Source organism: Rhea americana, unplaced genomic scaffold (genome assembly GCF_003343005.1).
Source record: "Rhea americana isolate MKP2758 unplaced genomic scaffold, rheAme1 scaffold_563, whole genome shotgun sequence".
NCBI classification, from domain to species: Eukaryota; Metazoa; Chordata; class Aves; order Rheiformes; family Rheidae; genus Rhea; species Rhea americana.
In genome coordinates this window covers 48,582-63,481 of record NW_028186716.1, presented here as the reverse complement: position 1 = coordinate 63,481, position 14,900 = coordinate 48,582, and the positions used below count along the sequence as shown (strand labels likewise).

General features: G+C 49.2%; 3 protein-coding genes across 3 annotated transcripts in view; 1 reads left to right on the top strand and 2 right to left on the bottom strand.

Moving 5' to 3' along the window:
* The first annotated feature begins 4,466 nt into the window (after window positions 1-4,466).
* Window positions 4,467-9,114, top strand: LOC146587832 (uncharacterized). Its single transcript, XM_085318937.1, has 6 exons — window positions 4,467-4,511; window positions 5,399-5,437; window positions 6,656-6,949; window positions 7,250-7,309; window positions 8,350-8,433; window positions 8,684-9,114. Exons 2-6 carry the CDS (start codon window positions 5,416-5,418, stop codon window positions 8,728-8,730), a joined length of 507 nt encoding a protein of 168 aa, XP_085175063.1. The 5' UTR covers window positions 4,467-4,511; window positions 5,399-5,415; the 3' UTR covers window positions 8,731-9,114.
* A 777-nt stretch (window positions 9,115-9,891) lies between these two features.
* On the bottom strand, window positions 9,892-12,146 carry LOC146587831 (uncharacterized). Its single transcript, XM_085318936.1, has 2 exons — window positions 10,715-12,146; window positions 9,892-10,520 (listed from the first exon to the last, which is right to left on the bottom strand). Exons 1-2 carry the CDS (start codon window positions 10,789-10,791, stop codon window positions 9,989-9,991), a joined length of 609 nt encoding a protein of 202 aa, XP_085175062.1. The 5' UTR covers window positions 10,792-12,146; the 3' UTR covers window positions 9,892-9,988.
* Window positions 12,147-12,183: 37 nt separating this feature from the next.
* LOC146587830 (uncharacterized) overlaps window positions 12,184-14,900 on the bottom strand; it is a 4,868-nt gene continuing 2,151 nt past the window's right edge. The window contains exon 2 of the mRNA XM_085318935.1: window positions 12,184-14,146. Within this exon, the coding sequence (XP_085175061.1) occupies window positions 12,437-14,122 (1,686 nt within the window). The 5' untranslated portion in view covers window positions 14,123-14,146 and the 3' untranslated portion in view covers window positions 12,184-12,436. The remainder of the gene's footprint in view (window positions 14,147-14,900) is intronic.

Genomic DNA, 14,900 nt, shown 5'->3' with positions numbered 1-14,900 from the left:
AATGGGAACAAGGGGAGAGCAGGATATCCCAATACAGCCCAGAGACCTCGGGCACCAGAACCTGGTTGCTGACTCCYATGCCCTCATGCCAAGAGCCCAGCCTTGCTTGAGCCAGTGCTCTGGAAAACTGTATGTGCAGGAAGGGAATCACTCACCTCAGGCTGAAGGCTCCTCCTGGGACCCAGACCCACTGCCTGGGAGGAAAAGTAAGCAGTGTTAGTGCCTCTAGCTCTCTCCAGCTACTCGCACAGACTAAGTATTCCCTCGAGAATAGGTCCTGCAAACCATGCAGAGTAAATCACAGAATTACAGAATTACAGAATTACAGAATCACAGAATAACAGAATGGTTGTGATTGGAAGAGACCTCTGGAGATCACTTATCCATCCCCCCCCCAGGCAGGGTCATCTAGAGCACATTGCACAGAATGTTTGTGGGAAAGAGTACAAACCCATGGCCAGATCCCCATGAGAGGAAAATTAAGAAAATCCATGCAACTGTATTGCAGTCATGGGGATCTACTTACTATCACTCTAACAAATGTCAAGATAACAAAAAATGCATCATATAGATTAAAGTCCTGCTTAGATTTGACCCCACTGCCCACCCACTTCCATCATGCTGGGGACAGGAGAGGATCAGGATGCTCTTCCTGGGAAGGGGAGAATATCTGTGGGGCTCACAGAGGCTCAAGAGACTCCTTGGCATGGCCTTGTCCCTTCCAGCATCGCTTCCCTTTGCCCTCTGAAAGCCCAAACTTGAATGGCTTCACACAGACTGCAACCTCACATTCTCATCCCCAGCAAGGTCAGTGAGGGTGTCACTGGGATGGTGCTGTGGGAACTTTCCCCATGTGGCAAAGCCAGGGCTGAAATACGAGCAGAGTAGCAGCTCAACCACAAGCCAATTACAAGGTCATGGCTGAGGAAGAAAAAAAAGTATGTTAAAGTTTGCAAATGAGTCAGTACTCTATTCTTTATACTATATCACCTCCTGAGATCGCTTTCTTTTCTTTTCTCCACATTCCCCCAAGAGCCCATTTGCCCCAATCTTGACCTATTTTAGCCCCATCCTGAAGCAAGAAACCCTCACACCACCTTGGACTCACAGAGTATCCRCAACCGGATGGTCAGGAGCTAAGGATGGAGATTCTGACCCCAAATATTATCCCAAAGCAAAGCTTTGTAGGAATACATCCCCTGTGATCATCTGCACTGAGGTCTCACTTTCTGTTCAGCACTGAGGGCTGTGGGATCCTGCATTATGTCTAAGGATGGGGCTGATGTTTGTCTGTGGCCAGTGTGGCCCTCGCTTCTGAGTAGAGAGCAAAACGTCACTTGCACCCACCCCTTTCTTCAGACCAGAAGAGTTCCTCTCTCTGGCTCATCACTCTGCAAGCTCTGAACATGCTCAAGACTCAGCCCACCAGACGCGTGACTGAGTTAGTGCACTGAGTTACTCCCAGCAAACTGCACTTCTGACAGGAAGCTTGATTTCCTCCCTGGCAAAAAAATGATTCAACCTAAAACAGAAGAATATTCTAGTCTCTGCCCCCGAAGTAGCAGACACTGCCTTCAGGAGACAGGCCTTTGGATGGGGTTTGGGTGACCTGATGCTCCTTCTGGCCATGTTTATCAAAAATGTTCTTAGGGTGTCGTAAGAGCTGTGTGGAGCTATAGCCCTGGCAAGGAAGGGCATTTCTTTGCTCCATTTGCTACCCCTTCCCCAGGGTTTCTATCAAGGTGCTCAGTGTTGTGGCATGGCAGAGTAAGCCTTTCTCAGCCCTGGATGTGGGATTTGACTAGTTCAGCAATGCTCCCAAAACCCCTTCTCTTCTGCTGGCACCCTGAAAGGATGGAGCTACGGGAAGCACTCTGTGAGGTTGAGACCGACTGAGTGTCAAAGGAGCACAAAGACTCCAAGGCCACACTGATTAAAAAAAACCAAAACAAACAAACAAAAAAAAAGTTCCTGTTTAAGTCTGGTTTCCATTTCCCCCAGAGTGGAACTGTAGTGTCATCCCTCTGTAATAAGTGGAAAGAACTACTGGAAAAAAAAAAAGCACTATAATGTGGGCCTGGGAGGTGGTGAGGAGAGCTGTGAGTGGAGCCACAGCTCCTGGTTTGTGTCAGGATCCTTGTGCACCGGTGTTGCACCTCCAGCAGTGCAGGAGCATTGTACGAGTCCAGTTGCAAGCCCCAGCCTATCTTTGTACTATTTATAGGAGGCAGGCAAGCTCTGATCTTTCTTGGTCTGTTTTCTGGTTTTATAATTTCCGTTGCAGTAGGAAACAAGTCATTACTTAGTAATTCAGAATTTGACCTGAGAGGGCTGCTCTGGCCCGTATGAAAATTTCTCTCTAGCTGCTTTAGGTGCATGGATGCTTTAGGGTGACATGASCCAGAACACCTAGGAAAACTAACTCCAAAAGCTTCTAGGTGATTCTTGTTTGCATTTTTACTTAAAACAGCAATGATTTCCAAACACTCCACAAATTTTCCAAAGTATTCTGTGCTCTGGGAAGAAGGACTGGGATTGTTTTCTATTAAAAAAAAAAAAAAAATCTGGAAAGGCCTGACAGGCCTTGCAAGAGCTGTAAGGAAGTCCTATTTTTTGAAATCTCCCCACTCAAAACTTCTGTTTCCAATCTAGGTGTCATGTTTATCTTTCTTCCTTTTCAGCAATCAGGAGAGTCTTCTCTTCTCTTTTTTTATACTCTGCTCTGAGAAAATGCAATTGATTACACTCAGATTTAGATGTCCATTTTTTTTTCCTCCTCAACATCAAGCCTAAGCCCTCCCCATGCTGTGTTCACTCCTTGGGCTACAAGGCTGGCACAACACCACAGAGCAGGAAACATAAGCATATATCCAAGAAGGAAACCAAAAGTGAGAAGAATACAAAAGTCTGTGGGAGGGGAGGAGAGAAAGGGAAGGGAGTGGAAACGATATAAGAGAACTGTCTGCCTTTTTCTTAGGTGCAATCTATGAGAAAAGACAGGAGGAGAAAAAAATGCCCCCCCGTCAATTTACAAGCTGGCGCAGTGCACTCTGCTTTTTGCTCCAACTTAAGAGCCACACATGCAAACTGCCTTCGGCCAGAAACTTCCTCTTACTGGACTTAATCTCCGTATCTGCCTGCAGATGGCCAGGCAGACCCACTGGGGAAGGATGGATCACATGAGGGTGAATCTAGTCCCATAGGGAGGCAGAGCTCCCCAGTGTAGTTAGGCTCAGGAATGTCTAAACTGGGAGAGGGTGCATGCAGGACTCCTCTCCACCCARACAAATAAAGAGAAGACTGGATTATGGAGCCTTCCCCCACAGCACAGTTTAAAATCCTAAACTCCTTAGCAAAGAGTCTGAGCTCCTGACAGCAGGGATCCAAGATCCTCCTCCCATGCAAAGGTGTCTATCAACTGTGGAGATAATCTCAGTTTCCTTCATAAACCCAGATTCCTCTTGAGCTCTCCAAATGGCACCAAAACTGTATTGCACACCAGCTCAGTGGAGCCCACAGGGCTATTCAGTTCACCTGATATRACTACCCTTCGACAGATGGGCAAGGGGATGATTAGGATATTAATGATGAAAAAAGGGTTGCAGGGAGATCAGGCTGCAACCCCAGGGCTCRAATATTTATTCACAGAAAAGTGTGTGAAGGGTTTCTCACTGTGGTCCCCAGGCTGCAGCTGATGTTGAGGCAGAAAGTCTGGGGAAAGAAGATCATAAATGACAGTGTTTTAGTAATCCAGAAAACAGGCTGCTGCACCTACCAAAGGTTAGATTTAAGGGTCAGGGTATTAGGCTGAGTCCCACGCTGATAATCCTTGCAGAAGATACAAATGCCTACTTGGGATCAGGTTGAACTTGATCAACCGAGGATTTTTTTTGGGGGGGGAGGGGAGGGCGGGGGGAAGGAAATTCTGTTTGTTCAAGAGATGTCAAACGGATATTGCACATTTGCAGTGCAATGCATGAAAATACAGAAACCTCAGGGGTGAGGCTGTACAGGCTGAGAAGTTTTGGGGAAGCTTTGCCCTCAGGATGCTGGAAATCTGCCATGTGTTGGCTTGTTCTGCTGCTCTGGGCCCAGATGAAATTGTGACATATCCAAAGTTTCCCATGGACGTTGGCACTCACAGACATAGTGCAACACACTATGACAAGCAAAGCTGTGCCTGTGCCTCTTCTGGGGCTTTTGAGAGGGAGCATGGGGAGCAGGGAAGCAGGTGTTGCTCCACAGTTTGCAATCCCAGGTGCATGCTTTGTGCAACCAGCATGSCAGGTACACATCTTGCCTGTCCCATCCATGTGCTTTCTCCTCCCCAAGATCTGTGTCTTGCCCAGATGAAGTGTCATGGGCAGGAAATGAGCCTTTACTTCCCCTTTTTTTGCTGCAGCCTCATCTTGGGGAGCACGGCGCTGTGCGCAAGCGTGCCTCAGGCATGGCAAGAAGGAGCTGGGGTGCCAGAGGTGCTAGTATCCTGCTCTTTCTGAACTGGCTTGCAGGTAAGTGACCAGGTTGCCCAGCAGGATGTTGCAGGGGAGGAGCTGGATATTAGGACTCTTAGGTCCTCTCCACAGCTCTGAGGGAAGGGTGGGCTTGCAGCATGGCYGGATAGGCACTAACGTGTGCATGGCAGGTGGAGACCAGGGAACATGATCCACCAGCAGCACACAAGCAGGCACTTTTGAGAGTCGCATCCAGGATGGCATCAAGAGATGAGAGGGTAAACCCCACAGGGTGGATTAAAACTGGTGTCCCTGAGAAAGGCTTCATGGTATTCCCATGGGGTTAATATTCCCCTCCCCTGCTAGGGGAAAAAAAGCCCTATCTGAGAAACAAAACTGTGAGTCTCTGGAGCACTTGCTAAGGGGTCCAAAGAGTCTGAAAACATAGAACTTTATGGAGACTCTGAAAGTCTTTGTCTGCTGTGGCACATGCTTAGAAGTGTGTGTAGGCATCCCCTGGCCAGTTGCTAGGTTCATGGAGGGCTTATCTTGCTAACAGAGATGTAAGGAACGTGTCACATTCCCTCAGAGGGAATTATATCCTTACATTGAGCCATATGCATGAATATGGCATTGTCTCCCTTTTAGGACAAAACCAAGCATAGGCCTGATTTGATGTGGCTGTGCATAGCTGGACAGGAAGGGACAAGGCATCACTGAAAARTCCCTTTCAGTCCTCACTACTGATTTCAGACCTTTGCACAGAGCTCTGCAGCAAACTGTCCCGATCTTCTGAAGCTTTCCCAGGACAGCTTCTCCTGCCTCGGTATTCTTAGAGTGAATGCTCCCCTTTCTACACCAGCCAGCATGTCCTCTTGTAAACACCAACTGCAAAGGTGCCTGGGAGACCATYTTATACTAATTCCTTCTGCTACCCTACACAGGTGCCAGCAAGATAGAGATGGAGACCTGTACTTCCCCAGGTGAGTGCATTGCAAAGGGTATAGTCAGAAAAATATCTCCACATATTCACACACACACAAAAAAAACCATGCATGTGTCCTGGGATGTGGCAGTGAGAGTAGAAAGCTTAGGGGTCAGTTCCTGCCACCTTGCTGAGCCTGCACTGCAACGCTCATACGTTGCACCATGCTGCACTGCACGTGTAATGGGTGGATGGCCTGATACCAGCTCATGGAAGATACCCAGAAAACCAGACATAATCCTGGATATCCTGTGGGAGCAGACATGTGGGTTCTAGCATGGCAGCAGGATGAGACCTTTCTCTCTCCCTTGTTCTTGCAGCAAAACCCTCCTTCGCTGTCTCTTCCTTTCTCCAGACCCTCCAGACCCATTACGGCTCTTCCATCCAAGAATTGCAACCTCACTCCCTAAACCCTGGCACAGCATGTCCTCAGTGACCATCTGGCCATGGGGGTTGTGATTCATTGAGCAAAAGGCAGCTTCAAGGCTAGAAAACTCCAATGTCTGCATGCTTGCCCAAAGGGGAAGGTGTTAGTTCTGTGGCAAGCAGTTTCCTATGTGCAGCCATGCRAAGAGGTTTCCTTTCAAGACAGAGGGAAAACTAAAAGGAAAAAAAMCAAACCCATGAAAGATGTGATTTTCCTGTAGGGATTGTGGATGCATTGCAAAAGATTTCAAGCTGCTCAGGAACATTTTAATGGAGGAAGCTGCAAGTTTTCATTTTCTAATTGCACCTTAGGACAAAAGATTGGGTAGAAAATATTTCCCTTTGGAAATACCACCATGAAGTGCTTTAGYTCCCCCGTATTTTATGTATTTTCCCTGAGAATGTTTTGCCTACTTATCCAGGATGCAAAATTTGTTTTGATTACTAAAACCCACACTTTTAAATATATTTACCCTCCAGCTCTTTTCTTTCCAGGTCTGTTTCTCTCTTTACCTGCTTTAGTGCTAATTCYTGACATGAACAGAGCTTTTGCTTTCCATGAATCAAAATGTTTCTTACTTTTTTCAGATGAGTCACCATCTGGCTGAAAAAACAGAAAGATTCTTCCAGCTCTTGTTCCCTTTTTCTGCCTTCAATTTTCTGTTTCCATCAAAAAGCACTGAGGCAGCTGCAAAGCCTCTGCTGCCATCAGAGAGATTAAAAGCCATTTCTCGACAACATCTCTCCCTCTGTGCTGCCATGCCACAACTGTATCTCTTTGCCTTTTCAGGTTACTTTTCCCCACCAGCATTCCTCTCAAACATTTCTTCAGCTCAGGAAGGTGACTTGGTTCTTGCACGCTGCCTCATTTTTTCCCACTTCCCCATTGTCCGCATCTTCTTCTGCAAGAATGGGGTGGAGCTGGCAAACCACCCAGTCAAGAAAGGACAGTTCACCTCCACGCTCACTTTCCGGCTCTCCCCAGAGAGCAGTGGCACCTACTCTTGTGGTTATCTGCGCTTGAGCAGCCTTGGACAGGCCAAGCTTTCGAGGTTGAGTGTCCCGTGGCTACTAAGTGCTGGAGGTGAGTGGATTAGGGCAAGGGGAAGTTTTCCCCGCCCCACATCAAGACTTGACCCTACTTGAACACCCCCAAAACTGGCTGCCCCTATTGCTCAAGGGGCAAGGGCCCTGCAATGCCAGCCCCACTGGGATCTTACCAGCAAGATCAGCCTGGTGCAGTGATGCTCATCATTAATCATGGTAGAGCATCCTGAGTTCACCTTAAAAATCCCTCTATTTGTCTGTGCTCTGGAAATTCCCCACAATGTGACAAGCACGAGTGGTTTGGGRGCAACCCCTCCTCTGCATGTTTGTCTTCCAGGCAGGAAGGATACTCTGAATAATGACACTGTTACCCCAAGCCCGGACCTGACAGCGGAAGGTAAGAAGTTGCACTCCCCGTTCTTGCTGTGGCACCCCATGGAATAAAATTTGGTCAAGCATCCCAGTTTCTAAGCTCTGATGTCACTACCTGCTTCAGGTTGGACAGCCCCAGCAGCACAGAGCTCTTATCATGTCCTTGGTCACCTCCATTCTCATAGGGAAACTCACAGTGTTAGTCCCCTGGGTGCCTTTTAGCAAAACACAGCTCCTAGAAAGCAGCTTTTAGCCACCCAAGGTGGCTGCTTCCTTGCAAATGGAAATTCCTCRTTTTCCCTTTGCTGGACATGAGGGTATATAGAACTTTTCCCTGAAGTGGTCTGAAATAGGTATTGCAGCCCTGATGGTGTTGACATTCTCACTTCAGCTCACCATCGCTCACCAATGGGGACTTGGGGAAAATTAGCTGAGGAACAGACAATATTCCTTATAGTCAGGACCTGGGGATTCCTGGATCGAATACACTCTGCCATGAGCTCTTCCTGCAAGGAAAGTAAAATGACATCTAGGCTATGTCAGAGCAGCACAGCCAACAGGCTGAGCGGAGCTACCCTCTTAATATGCCAGTCTGGCTCCATTTAAAAAAAAAAAGAAAAAAGAAAAAACCCCTCTCCAAACTCCTCTCAGCCCTTGCAGACAACATAAAGAGAGCAAACAGCTACAACTTCTAGCTTGAGAGGTTTGGACAGGACAGTAGGAAAAGCTTGTTTGCCTTGAAGGTGGGGCAGCCCTGGAACAGCTACAGCGGGGACGGGTCCAGCAAGGCCAGACAGTCTCCAGCCTCAGCTGTTTTTCAGTACTGGGTTATGCTGAGCCATAGCCAAGCTATCAGAAGCTAGCAATAGTCCCATTTTGAGGAGGATTTTGGAGTACAGGTTCCTTTGCACCAACACAGTGGCAGCTTCCCAGGCTTCCCAGCATCATTGGAAATGAGCCAAGCACCCTGTGTGGGGATGGTGCAGGGCTTGGCTTTTCTCTTATGGCCTAGGTCCCCTGGGAACCAGCACTCTTCCTCACTGCAGGCTGCTTTCTTTCTCCTAGGGCTGGGAATCTCAGGCAGCCTGGCCTTTGTGGTTCTCTCTTTCCTGGCTCTGGCTTTTGCAGTCCATCTCCTGCTGCAGATAGGTAAGAGCAGCCCTGGCCCACGTGGCTGGCTACTGCACAGTGCATAGTGCCATGCTGTGGTTACCAAGCCTGCATTCACATGCATTCACACTAAATGTGAGCAGCTCAAGGCATAAACTGGGCTGTTAGTCCTTCAATTTGTTTTGAAAGCCCTTGCACAGGCATGATGTTGTGTTTGTCTCATGTTTATGGTGTGGTAGTTCCTCTCTGTGAGTGTGTTTACCCACATATTCCTACATCTGCTGTGCAGGAAAACGAGTCCAGCTGGCCAGATTAAAGGCTTTGATTTCCCGCTAGAACTACACAACACCTCATAAACACACTGTGAAGGAAGACAAGTCTAGAAGCCTTTGCAATCAGTGGTCCTGCTGCTGGACTAGAGAAATGCATTTGGGTGCTGAGGACTGCTGTATAGGCCACTCTGATTATCTGCAGTGCCCCACAACTATGCCAGGGGGAACTGGCCCAAGATGACATCCCTTGGGTCAGTGCCACCTGCACTGTGTAGGCAATTACTTAAAGAMCCTCTCCAGCCTTTCCAGTGTCCTGAGGACACAGCTGCTCCATCTGCAGCCCTAGAGACACAACACTCAGCAACAAAATGCTGCTTTACTGTCAGAGGCAGCAGAGTTTGCTCCAGGCTCCTGGGAGCAGCTCTGAACATTGCGGTGACTCAGGAGCAAGGTGGTATATTCATTAAAAATGTTCTTCCCCCTCTGAGTCTTTGTACTTTTAAGTGGTCTTTGAAAGGCTAGGAACTGAGATCCTCCACCAGATGCAGCTATGAGCTAGGATCTCAMAGCCGAACATGACAAAATTCATGGTAACTACTAACCTCTCATCAGATAAGCAGCAGCATATGGGGGAGCCCAAAGCTATTCYCTCCCTCTTTGATGAACAAGGAGAAAGGGGGAACAACAGAACCAAAGAGATTTTTTGCTCAAAAGATACCTGCTTGCGGCTCCCAATACCTGGCTGGAGCTCACCCTGTTACGCTAGCTTTTCACCTCAAAAATGCAGCCTTCTACAAGAGATGATGGAGGGGTGGTGGACGGGCAGGTAGATGACCTGGCAAGCATACAGATGAGTCATGTTCTGAAAGAGATGACTGATAAACTGGCATGATGGCCATGGGAACAACAGAGGGATGGTCTGTTAAATGTAGAGCTRCATTAGCCCAGTGAGGAGAAACATTGTAACAAAATCTAAGCTGTAATTCCAACCAAAGAGAGCACCTTGAGGGGAAGAGCTTTTCCCTAGCCAGAGGATGCAAGCAAGCTCCTAAATCCCAGGTGCGGTATAGCCCACCCAACTCTGTGTGCAGGACCTTCAAACCCTGCTTCCAATCCTCACTGCTCAACGGGAGTCCTCCAAGCAATTAAAAAGGCAGTTAGGAGGTAAGAGAAGCTTCCTTCCTCCTCCATGGCCTCTCMCTCCTTACCTTTGAGCAATGCAGCACCAGTTTGGATGCGTATCACTTGGCTTTAGCCTTTATTGAGAGAAGCATGGCTGCCTGGCATCAAAAGCATGCAAGAGTCAAAACAGAAAGTACGTATCACCTGCCTGACTTGCCTTTCATCAGGTTCTTCCAATTCTTCGGCCGAGGCTGATACTGCCGAAGACTATCGGGTGATGCTTGCTCTGAATATGGYGGGGGACTATCTTTATCCTCCACAATTACTTTGATGACTGAGTTAGCAGAGTTGGACATGCTGGCCATGACCTGCACATGGTTGGTGGAGACCATGAGGCTCTCCTGGCATGCATGGAGCTTGGCTCGCTGGAAGGTGGTGCCATTAGTGTTGCTCGTGGGCAGGCTCTTGTACATCCTCTTGTAGACATCCTCCAAGTTGCCGAGATGGGTTTTTTCCATGGAGATCTCCAGGGCAACCTCCATAGGGAAAATGTTGTAGTCATAGGGGTTGGAGAAGAGGATGGCCAGCGTGAAGGCGTCTGCCTCATACATCAGGACCCCCACACTTCCCCGGAAGCTGATTGGTACGTTAGAAAATTGGCAGCTTTCCATGGTGCCAGGGGGGATCTTGGGAGTAGGTGGTATATAGCTGTAGCCACTGTAGCAGTAGCTCCTGCAAGGAGAGCACAATTGAGAAGGAAAGGGGGGAGCACTTGCATGTATTTTTCAGGCCCCAAGGAAAATATTCTGACTTACGCGTTCTGCATGAGTCTTGGGTGTCCCCTCTGGCAAGTTTTCTCCACTCGTCACACTCGCCACCCCCCCTCACCCTCTCACCTGCCAGGGAGCTGTTTATTGCAGTATTACCTGGGAGTATGCAGGGTCACATTCCGAGTTTTGTTGGCTATCTGGATTTCCACACTCCGCACAAAAAGAGAGCTCATCTTAGGCAGCGTTCAGATGTCTGCGGGGAACAGAGGGTCACCGCTCCAACCAACTCGCTGGAGAAAGGCAAGCTTTGGAGACGGAAACAACAGTGTTGACTAAAAGCAATCTCTTCACCTCACACCCAGGCAAATTCCTCCTCTGGGCAGGGTGTGCCCAATGTTCAACATYGTGATAGGACAGCCCTAAATTCAAGGGAAAGGCACATGCCAGACAGACAGAGCTGTTCTTGTGATTGTTTTCACARAAGAGTTGTGAATCTGCTGCAATTTGGTGTCATGATGGCAGGGATCACATTAATTCAGAGAGCTTTTCCTGACTACCACATAGAACTGTGAAGTTCTATGTTCACCCTTTGCTTGGTAAAAAGAAGCTGGAATCTGGAAGGAGGAAATAACTGCTGCCTGGCTAATGATAAACCAGAAGTAAGCCCTCATCCATGGCACAGATAAGCATGTAGGAGGGTTTTCCTAGAGTCTCACTGTAAATCTAGAGGTTGGAGGACTAATGAGCTGAGGCCGTGCATGTTCACAACCCATTGCTTCGACAGCTGCTGGCTGTACAAGCCACAGAGCGATTGGAAGAGGAAAACTACACGGGAGGAAGATATTCGCATGTGGACTTACACATATATGAAGGATACTTTRGCATCAATCTTAATGCTCCAGATAAGCAAATACTTATTTCACTTTAAGAGCTGCCAGCTGGGCACCTTACCTCTGCTGTCTTTAGTAGCACAAGAATAAATGTCTCAAGGTGCCCTGCATCACTGAGATAAATCCTCTTGGTTATGATATAAGGGCAGTGAGTGGCAGAAGGAGGGCAGGACTCTCTTCATCACATGTTTTCTTATATCTGGCCTTGGGAGGGGCCTTCACACACCGCAGAGGACACGACCACAAYGAGTGGGCTGGTGGTAAGGTCATCCCACCTCAAAAGCTTCTCTGAAATTACTGCAAGAGCCTTTTCCATCGCTAAGATAGAGCTGGGGCAGGGGACAGAGCCCCAGAGCTCTGTTTTTCAGGGCCTGCAYCCACGCTTAGCACCCTGAGAGAAGCTATAAGTGCAAGGCAAGGAACTCATCCTCCCTTTCTCTAACCAAAGAAAAAAGTCCTTTGAGTCCTCGGCGACTTCTGCCCTGGAAGCTATCTCACCCYAAGCTACCTCTCTTTACCCCACAGATGATCAGAGCGTATATCAGACATATGGGCCCACGCCAACCCCAYTAATAGCCTCTCTAAGGGTTTTGTTTGGTCCATGGTTGGTATCCCTGAGACACCTGTCTTAGCTCACAGAGTTCGTTTGAACCACTCCTCTCAAACCAGGCTCCGGGGAGAGCTGCCACATTACAAAAAGCAAAGCAGTTGCCATTGCACAAGGAGGCAAATAAATGCATTCTTGCACATCRAAGTATTTATTTGCACAAGGCGTCCACAAGAGTAAAATCATCTCTCCTGTGGATTGCGTACAGCCCTTAAAACCACCGACAACTATTCATTCTTGGTTGTCGGACCAATTAAAAAAAAATAGTGATAGAGTCTATCGTTGCAGAAGAATCTTTGTAAGCCACAGGCTTCCCATTAGCCCAGCCAAAGGGACACCTCCGGAGGGTGGATGACAGATCCATGCCTGGTCCTGCAGGCCTCATGTAAGGAAAAAACTCCTTGGGAAGTCAGCCCCGCAACAGGGTATGGCAAAGAAAACCTGAGCCATCCTCAGGAGCTCCGAGTGCCCAGTCAAGCTGCGGGAGCTGCTGAAGAAGCGTACCCATTTCTGGTGGGTTTGCAGGGTGCTGAAATCACTGCTGCTTTTGCAGTCCCTCAGGAAGGTGATGAGGTGGCAGAACTGATCAAAGCACTTACTGTCGTCCACCACGACTCCATGGTCTGCCAAGTATTTGATGCAAGTCTCCACATCCTCCCATGATGGAGGCTCCCGCAGCTGCATCCACTGGAAACAAGAAAGCGYGTCGAACTGCCCCATCTGGGCATCCAGGTACTCAATGAAAGCCACATAGAGGCTCTGCACGCAGCGACAGAAGGCATCACACTGCCCATCCCTCCCAGCAGCACGCCTCTCCGCCAGTAGCTCCTTCACCCGCAGCGACATGAAGTTGTGGGCTCGGCGCTCCAGGAGGGTGCGACGGACTGAGGCCAAGACGCCAAGCACCTCCGAAAGGGAGTTGTCCTCCCTCGCCAGGGTTTTGAGGTGCATGTCRAAGACAGCCACCTGCGAGGCCAGGTGCTGCAAGTAGATCTCACTGAAGTCATCCTCAAAGAAGCTCTTGATGGCAAAGGGGGGCTTATTAAGGGAGAGGAAGAAAGATTTCAAGACTGGAAATGCTTGGAGCAGCCGGGTRATTGCCGGAAGCAACAGCAGCCAGGGTGTCCTGCCATGATACAGTAACCGCCGGTACTCCCTYTTGGCAAACTCCAAGAAGTCTTTCAATGGCTCCACACACACGGCGTAGACTGAGACGTAGGTGTAGATCTTCCAGACAACGGACTGGATGTCAACTTCCAGGCTATCTGCCCCATGCTGGATGCAATTGCTGAGGATGTGCGCGGGGCAGTCAGTGGCAATGAAAGCGCCTTTCAGAAGCTCTCGCAGCCCCGGGACATCAGCCGGGCTATCAGCTGGCCCCAGCCCCCCGAACATGGTGTTACGGCTGTCGCCCACTATCGCGACACATTTCTGACGCAGACCCTGCCTCTCCAGGATCTCCCAAGAGAGCATGGTGGTGGCAGGCGCTGGCTCACCTGGCTCCAGCTCCATGGCCATCACCCTTGTTTGCAGGCCACCCCTCTTCCAGTCAAAATACCGCATTTGGATGGGAAAGGGTGTCCCCCCATCACCAGCGCTGACACCCAGGGCCACTCCACAGAACAGGATCCCATCCAGTGGGTCCCCCACACCACGGTCCAGCCCAAAAGGAGCCAGCGCCTCCTCCAACCTCGCCTCTGTCTTGATTTGCAAGCCCAAGTCTATGCTAGGCTCGGGCATCTTGGCCACACCAGGCGAGCCAGCCAAGGAGTCGCAGCAGTCTGGGAGCACAGCAGTGGAAAAGCCTAGGGCATTTTCAGATGCCGCATCGAAGGGCTGGCAGTCAGTGGGGAGGAAGCAGCCGGTCAGCTTAGCTGCCAGCATGTTCCTCTTGTGCTTCATGGAYTGCACATGGGCTTCCAGGTCAAGGGAGCCCTTGTTGGCCACGGAGACGTAGGTGCCCTGCTGGCACACCAAGCACTCGGCCTCCCATCTCTCCCGGCCCACACGGAAGCAGGGGTATTTGGCCTGGAGCTCCTCGGTAAATTTGCATTTCCGCTTTGGCATGATCCAGGCAAGACTCAGCTCAGCCTAGAAGTGAGAAAAAGGAGTGAAAATCTGCAAAATGGTGCTCCTGCAGGTGCTCTCCCATCTCATACCCATCGCACACATRGGGATGCTCGGATGCATCCCATACACCTCAGAGGCCTATGAAACAAGCCCAAACATTTCTGCATCTACAGCAGAAGCTACCCCAAAGAAGATATAATTATCATTTCCAAGAGTTTAAGCACTTTGCAKTGCCCAGTGGGCTGCATCCACCCTTGCCTGGATGGGCACCCACAGGGACCCCCACCTAGAGAGTGCTGTTGCTGCGAGCCATAGAGCTGGATCCCACGCATGGCATTGAAGGGGCTCGAGATCAGTCCGCTTCCCCACCAAGCCGGCAGCAGGGTGGGAGACCGAGATGTGTGGCGGCAGAGGAAGGTGCTTGGAGCATTGCTGAGAGGCTCTGCTGGGGAACAGAGGGCACCAAGGAAACCTGTCAAGGAGGAGAGGAGCAAAAAGAGAGAGGGAGAGAAAAGAGAAAAAGAGACAGAAAAGAAGAAAGAAAGAAGAAAGAAAGAAGAAAGAAAGAAGAAAGAAAGAAGGAAGAAAGAAGGAAGAAAGAAGGAAGAAAGAAGGAAGAAAGAAGGAAGAAAGAAAGAAGAAAGAAGGAAGAAAGAAGGAAGAAAGAAGGAAGAAAGAAGGAAGAAAGAAAGAAGAAAGAAAGAAGAAAGAAAGAAGAAAGAAAGAAGAAAGAAAGAAGAAAGAAAGAAGAAAGAAAGAAGAAAGAAAGAAGAAA

Excerpts from the sequence above, each read along its gene's own strand:
- LOC146587832 (XM_085318937.1), top strand. The coding sequence starts at position 5,416 with ATGGAGACCTGTACTTCCCCAG. Across the intron at positions 5,438-6,655 it reads GGAGACCTGTACTTCCCCAG|GTTACTTTTCCCCACCAGCA; the intron begins GTGAGTGCATTG and ends TTGCCTTTTCAG. Across the intron at positions 6,950-7,249 it reads GTGGCTACTAAGTGCTGGAG|GCAGGAAGGATACTCTGAAT; the intron begins GTGAGTGGATTA and ends TTTGTCTTCCAG.